General features: G+C 39.3%; 1 protein-coding gene across 1 annotated transcript in view; it reads left to right on the forward strand.

The window, feature by feature from the left end:
• Nucleotides 1–12,218, forward strand: part of gabbr2 (gamma-aminobutyric acid (GABA) B receptor, 2) — a 198,027-nt gene that overhangs the window by 155,071 nt on the left and 30,738 nt on the right. Inside the window, exon 13 of the mRNA XM_079442503.1 lies at nucleotides 1,527–1,649. Within this exon, the coding sequence (XP_079298629.1) occupies nucleotides 1,527–1,649 (123 nt within the window). The remainder of the gene's footprint in view (nucleotides 1–1,526; nucleotides 1,650–12,218) is intronic.

Below are 12,218 nucleotides of genomic sequence, written 5' to 3' on the forward strand. Positions count from 1 at the left end.
TCTGACACTAATGCACCACATGCTCTTGTAGACCTGCAGCAATAATCTTGTACAAATGGTGAGAAATTTGAACTGTGAATACAAAAGCTTAAACAGATCAATTGGGTTTTAAAACTAAATGTTATTGGTTTACAAGCTCATGATTAGCCACATTAAAGGTGAAATGTGTCATTCTTTCGATGTTAAAGCACTACCTCCCAGTTTAATGTGCACAGACATCTATAATTAAGTGTATTTGTTTAAAGGAATAGTTCAACCAAAAATGACAATTTTGTCACCATTTACTTAACCTCCAAACCTGTATGACTTTGTTTCTGCAAAACACAAAAAATATATTATAAGAGAAAAAAACTATTTTTTTCTCAAAAAGAACGTTGGACCCATTGAACGCATTGAACTTTCATTGAAAAAAACACTGATACATTTTTAATGTATCTTCTTTTGTGTTCTGCAATAGAAAGAACATAATTCACGTTTGAAACAACGTGAGGAAGATAAGAAAAAGAAGACTAAATTTACATTTTTAGGTGATCTATATCTTTAATTGGTCTGTCATGTCAACTTATTGCTCAGCCAGTGGCGTGTGTTTGGTAGAGTGGTGTGGAGAGTAAGGGCATTTTATTTAGCTTTTGACATGAACAACCCAAATTTAGCAAGGTCCCAATTTGCTGAGGTGCAAAGAGTATCTGCCACTGTATAAAGTATAAATAGCATTCGTGCAAAGAAAATGCTGCTGTTTTCACTTACTGTTAATAGCATCACTTATAACATAGCAAATAACATAGCAAATTGCTATATAATTATAGCAAATAACCTCTGCCTTAATTTTTAAGTTCATGGGCTATTTGTAGCCATAAAGTGTGGAGGGAGAATTTTAGGACTGCTATTCATTTTTTGATCCATCATCACCTTCCGTTTGCCGAGATGAAAGGCGATTTTGTGCAATAAAGTGAAGTTCAACAGTCATATGGACAAGCATTGCTTTCAGTGATTGTGCTAATGCGTTCTGAAGTATCATGATCCTGTGTTATTTCAAATGTCCGGCCATTTAATGAAACCATCAACCTCTGTTTGATTGAAGATAAAGAGCATCCGTTCTGATAGAATTCAGCATGATGCTCAATGGTCGCAGAGTAACCCACCACCTCCTTGTTTCCTAGGACGCAAGATTTTTTGCTATTGGTAAGCCATCAAAAGACATCAGATCAAAACGAGTTAGCGTTTCTATTCTGAATCACGGAAGAATTTGTCCGTTCCCGCCGTCTGATTCCTCTAGATTACACGCAGGCCTCCTCGTGGTGACCTTTCCTTTGATTTGGGTTCTGTTCAGGTCAACCACTGTTAAATAAAAGAAAAGAGAAACAGATCAGAAAGGAGCAGGGCTTTCATCCACAAAGGTTCAGAATGCGAGAGAAGATCATGCGTTTGAATTGAGCGAACAGTCCATTGATGGTTCCTGTCCATCTCGGCCTCTTTCTCATCCCTTAATCACCTCATCCATTGCTTTTCTTTTTTTTCTCTTCCAGATTATCAAGGACCAGAAGCTCTTTATCATCGTGGGTGGGATGTTGCTGATTGATTTGTGCATCCTCATATGCTGGCAGATCGTGGATCCCCTGAAGAGAACTGTGGAAGAGTACAGCTTGGAGGCGAGTCTGATTGCTTATTATTAATGTTATATATGACGATTCAGCAGAATCTCTCGACCGGGTCGTAATGGTTAATCAATCCCAACTAAATCATAGTCACAGGGAGCTGGGATCATTGGGGAGTACGTAGCGGCCAAGGTTTTATTACCATCTGCGTTATTTTTGGTTCAGGAAGTGAGATGTCCTGCCCCGCCCTCACATCCATAGTGGTTGGGGACGCAGGCCAGCTGGAATGTGGGACATTGGCACAATTGCTTGGAAAAAGAGACACTTGGACGAGCCCATCCCGTCCTGACACACAGAGGGGGAAGTGTGTGATTGAGCAAGGCTTCAAAATAGGCTGGACATTTTAAACGTCTGCTTGCTTTAGTCATGTGCATTTAGTCATGTGCGTTCATGGACTTTAGTCAGATGCTGTCGCAAATGATTGGACGTCTTTAGCTGGAAGCAGAGCTAAAATGGACAATGTCAGGCCTGATTATGTAGTGGATGGTTGTTAAAGTTACCTTGATTTGTGTTTTTTTAACTTAAAGGGATGGTTCACCAAAAAAGGGGAATTTTGGAGGTGTATGATCCCTGTACTTAGTGTGTTAGAGAGTAAAAGGGTTGGCGACTAACAGACAATGTGGTTGAGTGGACTTTGCCGTCACAGCGATGGAATCATGGCCGCTGTCTCTCTGGAGAACTCTTGCCAGGGAGATTAGTGCAGATTGATTGGTGCTAGGAAAGGGCCCATTAACTTTCCCATCACTCTAGGGTGTTTAGACGAGCTTCCCCATCCTCCTCTTCCCCATCCTCTGCTGTATATGTAGTTTATTTCAGGCCATAAGCATTTCTCAGAGGTCAAATGGTTGAGAATGGTTGTATTTGGGCTTAAAGCAAGCCATTTAAGTTGCATTCACAGGGATACCATCTGATGCCAGTATTTACCAGTGACTGTTGGGGACGGTGATTTGTGGTCTGATATTGTTGAGTTGAGTAGGTACAACTATTAGTAACCAGCAGCACAGCAATTTGGCGACCCATTAACAGTTGAATCTCTGTCAGTGCCAACGCAACTTTAAATTTAATGTGATTTTTAAGAATCGCTGCATAACTTTTGGCTCTGGAATAAACCATTGTTCGCTGCTGCAGGACACTGAGTATGTGTTTCTTTAAAATTAAGTGATGTCTGTGAGGCTGGAGACAATTACAGTGGACAGTTTGTCAGAAACTTGAAACAGAAGAACGTAAACAGATCTGAGCACAGCGGACAGCGTTGATGTGAACGGCAAACTTCTGAGATTCACAAACTGCTCTGCTGAAAACAGGCTCCATTTCAGCTCCCTCTGATCCAGATTAAGAACTCTGCAGACATTTGTAGAAAGTAAAAAAAAAAAAAAAAACTGGGCCATATGTCCTGCATAGAGCACTGCCGTTATAAAAAAAAAAGAACTTCCATAGGATTTTTAAAGTTTTATACCTGTTCTTTATTAAAGTGAATGAGGGTGGTTGACATGTATAGCAGTGCCCTGCAGTGTGACATGTTTTATTTCTTCCAGAACTATTTTAAACAACCTTTTCTCTAATTCATGTATAATTTTATAGTAGTTTCTAAGAACTCATATTAATTGAAAAGACTGCATGTAATATGTGAACTTTAAATATAATCTCTCACACCATATTTTTCAAAACTAGTTGTGAACAGCCAAGTATCGTTTACAAAAAATAATTAAATCAAAAGTGACAGTAAAGACATTACTATTTGTATTTCAAATAAATGCTCTTCTTTTGAACTTTCTATACATCAAAGAATCCTTAAAAAAAAGCAGCACAGCTGTTTTCATCAATAATAAGAATGAATGTTTCTCAAGCTGCAAACCAACATATTAGAATTATTTCTAAAGTATCATGTGACACCGAAGACTGGAGCAATGATGCCGAAAATTCAGCTTTAGCAATCACAGGAATAAATTACATTTTAAAATATATTAAAATACAAAACATTTATTTTCAATATCTAGGTTTATGATCAAATAAATGCAGCCTCAGCGAGCAAAAGACACTTCATTCAAAAACATTAAGATGTCACATAAATCTCTAGATCTGTAAAGCATCAAAATAGCTGTAGATCTTAAAATCTGGAAGTAATTTTTTTTTTTTTAAAGTTCATTGATGTTATTTTTCAACTTCCCACAAACAGAAGAATCAGTGTAAATGAGCTTTTCAGATCATAAATAGCTTGTTTCTTTCTTCTCTTATGGATATTGGTATGTGTTCTAGAATAGAGAGAGATTGTGAGCGTAGGTTTAATGTAGATCCTGAGCGTTCCTCTGGTCTGATTAAGGACAAACTGTGGAGGGGCTGATTAGCATTCAGTAGGTTTCTCCTGCAATGCTCACCGTTCTTGTGTCGATGCTGCAGCAAGCGCAGTCTGCCTGGACACAGTATTGCAGTGTGGCATTGCCATGGCAACAGCCAAGGTTTCTGACACCCATAAACCAGCGCAGTCACTGCTGATCCTCAAGACAAAAATACAGGGAAAGGCTTTGGACAGGCGCTGTACTGACGGGTACCTAGAAAAACACACACTTAATGACATGTAAAGTATGTAGAATTTTTCTAAAATGTTCATTGCATCTTGAACAAACTAAATGCAAAAATTTGGAGTAGATTAATATGCTCCTATTCTCGTAATCCAAAGAATAAAATACTTTTACTCTGAGGGCAAATTCACAAAACAGTTGCCACTTTTGCATGCAATATTCCACCCATAATACAGTTAACCAATGCTGAAATATTGCTGCACTGTGAATATTTAAATTAAGCCATTGTCATATTTTTTAGCACAAACATACCTGCTTTCTATGTAAATTAGGTTCATTATAGCACCTTATTCATAAAAGTCAGCTCTATTTACCTGCTGTAATTAATGGTGAGGTATTCCTGCCTGTAGAAAGCAGAAGGTAAACTGAATACCATTTAAAAGAGAGATTTGTGTATATTTTCTATCAATCATGGCAACAGTAATCCATCAAAATATGATGGATGAAATGATGAAGAAAAGTATTAAAAAATGACGCGTGTCCAGATTGCTGAACTCAGAAAAACACAGGAACACTCATTTATTGCTGCTCTCTTGCTGCTTAGTCTTCCTGAGTGAAAGCGAGCCGTCTGTCAAATTGTCTGAAGTGTTCAAATCCCAGTTTTCTCACTCTCTGTGTTAGACTGAGGACAGGCAGACAGCCATGAGTCACCAGGTCTTTTCATGTGGAAATGCTTATTTTAAGAGGAACCTTTAATACAGGAAATAATTGGTCTAAACATGTATGCTTCCATTATGGAGTGACTTAGATAGAGGTCTGGAGTGTGCTGGGGTCCGCTCTGACTGTACAGCTTGATCCACTTTGTTGGCAGGGGATCCAATTCATAGGCACACATATTCTAGCATTTTGGGGTCATTTGATTGGCTTCTGTTCATTTTATGTTGAAATAATGACCTTATATCCACTAAATCAGTTAGTCTCAGTGGTTGGTTTTGCTTTTATGAACCACATTTTGAAACATAAAACATCTAGTGCCTCAAATACTAGAATTGAACAAAAGTAAAAATAACTACCTTTAAAAACTTTATAATTCAGTTATTTATCCATTCTTTCTTTCTTTTACATTTAAAATGTATAATAAATTCATTAATTTACTTACTTGCAGGAACTGAATGGGTCCAGCAGTATGGTGTGACAGATTTTGCAAATGCATAAATTTTTTAAAGATTCCTCCTTTAAATTCCAGTGGTTTCATTTATCGCACAAACCATACCTATAACGGGGCAAACGAGACATGAGGCATGCGGATCCATGTGCAAGCTTTTATTAATAGACATGGTCAAAAACACAGGCAGGGTCGAACAAATGGCAAACAGGTATATTGAGGTCAAGACAGAGGAGTACTCAAGTAAACGGGCGTGGTCTTCGATCGGCGGACAATATGCAGTGAGTTTGACAAGAGGGGTAATCCAGGTACACGAGCAATGGTCCAGGCAGGGGCAAACAGAGTCCAAATGAAAGGCAAAGGGTTAATCCAAGGTACAAGGTAGAAGATCAGGAACCAGACAACAAGGCAACACGAAAAGACTAGACTTAAACTAAAATATGAAACGGAAATTAAGAATGGCTCCGTAAGACACTCGGAGAGTGATAAGCGCAGAACAATACAGGAGACTGAACACAAAAACAAACACGGAAAGGCTTGGTAAGTAGCTAACACTAGGAGAGTGCTAAACACTAGACAATACTCGACAATCTGTGAAAGGAAGTCCATGGTTTAAGTTGGGTGTTTGATTGTGTGATAGTTCTAGTGTGAGCGTGTGATTGAGACAGCTGTGTGTACTTAGTGCAATGAATGATGGGAAATGCAGTCCAGTGTGATGTGTGGTGTGAGTCAATATGACGGAGAGGCGACCTCTTGTGGCAGTCGGACAGAAGGTCATGGACCAGATTCATGACAATACCGCATTTTAACATTTTCAGTAAGACATTTAAAGGGATAGTTCACTCAAAAGTGAAACTTCTGGAGTCACGTGAAGTGCTCATGAACCTAGTCGCACTTGAGTAGAGCTCCGTACGTTTGGCTTCTTTTTGCTGGGGGTTTTTTTTTTTTCGTTTTGTTTTAAGTTTTATTCATTTGTGGTGTTTTACTTGATGGCATACAGCAAACAGTAGGAGTAAACATCACAAGTTGTCTCCGTCGGCTTCTCCGATTAAGAAGAAATCCAAGCCACCGACTGCAAGCGATATGATGGTCAAGATAGCGAACACTGTTACACACTTTGAGGACATTCTAAGAACTGAGTTGACGGCGATGCAGAACGAGTTCGCTTCTCACATGTCAGTTGTTTAGTCGCTATGCTCTAAACCGGATCTTTTTACAGGGGAGATGAGAGAACAAAAGAAAGTTGTCGCAGATCATGATAGATGCGTTGCCGCGCTCGAGCAACAGGTTGTGGACATACAGGATCGCAATACGCGCAGCAATTTGTGTCTGGTTGGATTGCCTGAAGGTACCAAAAAGGATGATCCTCTGGGCTTTTTGAAAATATCGCTACCGACGTGGCTCCCGTCTCTGGCGGGCAAAGAGATTGAAGTGGAGCGAGCGCATCGCATGTATACAAGGCTCTCCTCAGATCGCGCTAAACCACGGTTTTCATCTTTAAACTGCTGCGGTACACGGACAGGGAGCTCATTCTGCAGGCCACCGGTAATTTTGTTTGATACCTATGACTGACCTTAATATTCTGAGTTGTAATATTAATGGGCTAAATGGCCCTCACAAACGTACAGGTTTTCTGGATTTTTTGTGAAGAAGAAAGATTGATATAGTGTTAGTTCAAGGATCCCATTTGAAAGAGGAGGATATACACAGTAGAGGTCTTCACGGAGGACCCGAGGACCCGGGACCCGACCCAGGATCCGTACGGGTTCGGGTCGGGTCCCAATCTATTACTTTGGGTCCAGGGTCTGTTTAACATTGTATGTAATACCCAAGTCGATTGGAGAATACCGCACCCGCCAGTGATCAGTGTCAGTCAGCATGTATAACTTAAAGTTTAAAAATTAGAATGAGAAAAGTGTGAGCGGGAAATAAGGTGAAAAGAAAAAAAAACACGTGTTACCTCAGCCGCCAGAAGCAGAGCATGGGCGGAGTTAATGTAGTACTGCAAGCGGACAGTGATTCCTTCATGAGTGATGTGAAAAAAAAGCTGAAACAAAACTGAAGAGATGCACCTGTTATCGAACACGCACGCAGTAGTGTAAACCACTTCTTGTTCTGTGCGTTTTTTTTTTTTTTTTGCAAAAAATAATTGCTCCGAGTCTTTATTACAACCAACAAAAGTTATTGTAGGTTAAACGCAACAGTCGAAGTTGACTCGAGATAAAAAAAAACTTTAAAAAAAACTGCGAAGTTGCATTAGTCACCCGTCACCGACGGTAACAGCAAGTAGACTTTTAAAGATGGAATAATGAGTGGATTAAGAAGGCTCTCTCCGTCGACAAGAGAGAGGAACAACCTAACATGGATGGAAACTTATTGGCAAGGAGGATTGTAGCCATAACAGTCAGGGAGAAGGCTAACGGTTAAGGGATTTTTGTTTTTTTCGCAAATTGTTTATTGACTTAATAGCAGTTTGTTGTGCGATCGGGTGTCGGGTCTGTGTCTTCCCAGCCGGGTTCGGGTCCAACTTTCGAGTAATGGTCGGGTCCGCGTCGGGTCCGGGTAGTACATTAAAGGAATTTCTCGGGTCTGCACGGGTTCGGGTCCCACTTTCAAATAAAATACAGGTCCGGGTCAGTTCCGTGCAGCACATTTACGGGTCTCTTCGGGTTCGGGTATGAATTTTTGGACCCATGAAGACCTCTAATACACAGGTGTAATAATAAGTTTTATGAAGTGGTATCTCACTCATCTTCGGATACTAAAACCAAGGGTGTCCTAATATACTATTTTAGATAAAGGTTGTGATACAGATGGTAGAATAACACACATAAAAACAATAGTGGAGAATAGGAATATTGTATTTCTCTCAGTTTATGCCCCTTGTATTCCTGACCCTACTTTTTTCTCTGTTTTGTCAAGCTATCTCTTGAAGTTTTCAGATTTTGAAATTGTATTGGGTGCAGATACAAATTCTGTAATGTCGCATATCCTAGATAGATCTGGACCAAAGGAATGTTTTGACAAACTTCGGCAATGTGTAACCTCATCCTCATTGGTGAATAGTTGACGTTTATTAAACCCCTCTGCTAAGTCTTTCGCTTTATTTTCTGCTACTCATAAATCCTATTCGCGAACTGACTATATTTTAATTTCTGCTTCTTTATCTTCAGCTGTTCGTGATGCCGATATCTGTTCCTTATCTCTGTCAGATCATGATGGAAATTTGTGCAGATTATCTTTGATCCCTCAGTCATCTCGTGCCACTAGATGGCAATTTAACCCTAAATTGATACAGGATGGAAATTTTTGCAGTCAATTCAGAAATAAATTTACTGAGTTTACTGAAATTAACCAAGGTTCAGTGGATGATCCTCGAACACTTTGGAATGCAGTTAAAGGATTTATAAGGAATAACTCAATCTCATATGCCTCTTTCCTTCAGAAAAACCAACACAAAAATATAGTTGAACTGGAATCACAGCTCCAGAATCTGACCAGAGATAATCAGCGTTGTTTCTCAGTCAATATACCCTGAGATCCAGGGCAGAATTCCTGATCCAAAGATCCAGGCAGAATTATTATTTTCAAGGGAGTAGACCAAGCCACCTTTTAGCCCTAAGATTACGCAACAGTGAAAAGTTTGCTAATATTTCAGCAGTGAAATCCCAATCTGGGCTCATGATGACAGACCCAAATGACATTAATATGGCCTTTCACTCTTTTTACTCTAACCTCTATACTTCTTTTGCTGATGGTGACCCTGAGTGTTTTGCATCTTTTCTGTCCAACCTTGATTAACCTAGGCTGTCAGATTCAGATTCGGAATACCTGGCTGAACCGATCACTCTTCAGGAGCTGGAGTCAGCAATTAAATCTATGAACAAGGGGAAATCCCCAGGCATAGATGGCATTCCAATCGAATTGTATACTACTTTTTGGTCAGATTTAGGCCCCTCATGTTAGATATGATCAATTTTGCAGTTACTCGAGGCTCAATTCACCCATCTATTAATATAGCTGTTATTTCTCTCTTGTTAAAAAAAGATAAAGATCCGACTTCCTGTTCTAGTTACCGGCCGCTTTCTTTGATAGGGACTGGTGTTAAATTATATGCTAAAGTACTATCTCATCGTCTAGAGAAATTTATGAATAGGCTAGTTCATCATGACCAAACAGGATTCATTAAATCTCGCTCAGCTTCGGATAACTTACGCAGGTTATATCATATTATTAATTCAAATAATATTTTATCCTCCCCTTGCACAGTATTATCTCTTTTCGACCTGTTAGAATGGAACTATTTATGGGTGGTTTTACATCTGTGTCTGGGATCGAGTTTCATAAATATGATAAAAGTTCTGTATGCCAATCCAGCAGACACTGTTCTCACAGGTGCTGTTCGCTCTAACCCATTCTTTATACATCGAGGTACTCGTCAGGGTTGCCCGCTTTCTCCTTTGTTATTTGACCTATCCTTGGAACCCTTAGCTCAAGCGGTTTGACAATCTGAAACTATTTCTCCAATAATTATACGGAATACTCATCATCATATTTCTTTGTTTGCTGATGCTATCTTCTTGTTTTTGGAGAAGCCGTCACATTCTATTCCTCATGTGTTGAATTTATTTGACCATTTTGGATCTCTCTCTGGGTTTAAAATTAATTGGAGTAAGTCATGTTTACTTCTTCTCAATTCTAAAATTGATTCCATGTTCCTTTCTATATCTATTCCATTGGTTCAAAACTTTAAGTACATGGGGATAGATGTTTTTCCTTCCCTGCTGGAAATCGTCTCAAAAAACTATAATGTATTCTAGCCAAAGTATCCTCAGATTTGGAAAATTGGTGTCATCTTCCTACTTCTTTTCAGGCCCGTATATCAGTGATTAAATTGAATGTTCTCCCACGTATTCATTTCTTTTCTTCCACGATTCCTCTCGCTCCACCGGTTGGCTACTGGAATAAACTAGATGCCTGTGTTTCATGGGATGAGAAACATCCTCGTATTAAATAGGGGTTGCACCGACTAGTCGACTTCAGTGCTCTGCCATGAGGCTTTTAGCTTGACGTCAACTAGTCGCTGGACCTATAGAGGGCGCAACAGGATAAGAAATTCACATTAACGCTCCGTTTCCAAACAGTTAAAATTACAAATGAATTCATACTATGAAAGCGCTCCACAAGGCATGTGTGATTATATTACTGGATGCTCGAAATTGAATGGGAGAATGCACATTTTAAACAGCTTATTATACAGCTAAGTTAATCACCGTTCTAATCTAATGAGCTGCTGCACTGTAATGTATACACATCGGCTACAGACAGTAGCACGTACAATAGACTACATCAGTGTTAATTTTGTTCAGTGTGAACCTTTTTTCTGTGACTAAGACGAGACGTTGATGAGCTAAAACTAATATCTGATGATAAAAACTATGACGAAATTTATGCGCGTCTTCGTTAACAAGACGAGACGGGACTGAAATGTTATTTGAGGACTACCGGACATTCAAAATACATCCTATAGGCTAAGTTAACTGTCTTGTCTTTCAAAATGTGCGTTTGCATATCTAGTCTCAATATGGCAGCCGCAGTGGACGGATAGGCTACCAAAACGCGAACTAGCGATCTGAAACAATGGCCTCAGCAACCGAAGGGTTAGGGAGTGGGTGACCAGACGTCCCGTTTTTCCCGGGAGTCACAATTCATTGTCGATTAACTTAAAGTTAGTGAAGGTGCGATAGGCGGAAACGCGCTGATAGAAGTGCTCTCTCTCGCGCGCGCTCCACTTCTTCAGTTCTCATACAGTGCGCGATCAGTTCTCAGTGCTCAAATACACACACAGCAGTCCAAATGTCTCTCATGTAGAGCATCTCACGGAAATACAGTCCGTTATGGTTTAAGTGAGCTTAAACAGGTGGGTGAAAACTGAATGTATGTCAGTAGGCTATTACATGCATACCTTCCATCTTAAGTGGACAACATTCCTAATTATCTGTCATAAATGTTAACCAACAAAAGATTTTAAATAAATGTATACTTGTTAAGTAAACGTACTGTATCTGAAAAATTAGTTTAATTTATATTTCTACCAAAAAATGAAAATTTATTCCAGTTTTTCCAAATTCAATCCTTGATTCAAATTTCTCATAACTAAGCTTAATTGATTTGGTCTAAAGAGAGAAGAATTGATGACTATTTTTGTGTGAATACTACATATAAAATAGCTACTAAAATAAATGTTGGTAACTGCAGTTTGACTAAAAGTAATGACTAAAAGTTGACAAAAATGCAATGACTTTTCGTCGACTAAAACTATGAAAGACTCAAATGACTAAAATGTGACTAAGATTATTAAGCATTTTCGTCTCAAGATAAAGACTAAGACTAAATCAAAAATGCCTGCCAAAATTAACACTGGACTACATCACGCGCAGATCGAGCGCACAGAATCATTCAGCGCGGAAATTTATTGTCAACACTGTTCTGTGATTTCTCAATAAAATAGCTTAGAAACTGAAAAGTTCAAACATATATTTCTTAATAACTAAATCCCACAGCTTCACTCCTACTAGTAGAGAGACACTGCCAGGTAGAATTAATTCACACGCAATCGCTCTCACTAATGCATTCATTTATATGTAATCTTTACTGTGCTACTTATCTGTATCTGATTTAGAACCAGCAGAAATCTGCGAGAAATATAAGTGAAGTGACATTCAGCCAAGTATGGTGACCCATACTCGGAATTCGTGCTCTGCATTTAACCCATCCAATGTGCACACACACAGCAGTGAACACACACACACCGTGAACACACACCCGGAGCAGTGGGCAGCCATTTTATGCTGCAGCGCCCGGGAAGCAGTTGGGGGT

The sequence above is a fragment of the Barbus barbus genome (genome assembly GCF_936440315.1).
Source record: "Barbus barbus genome assembly, chromosome: 19".
NCBI lineage: Eukaryota > Metazoa > Chordata > Actinopteri > Cypriniformes > Cyprinidae > Barbus > Barbus barbus.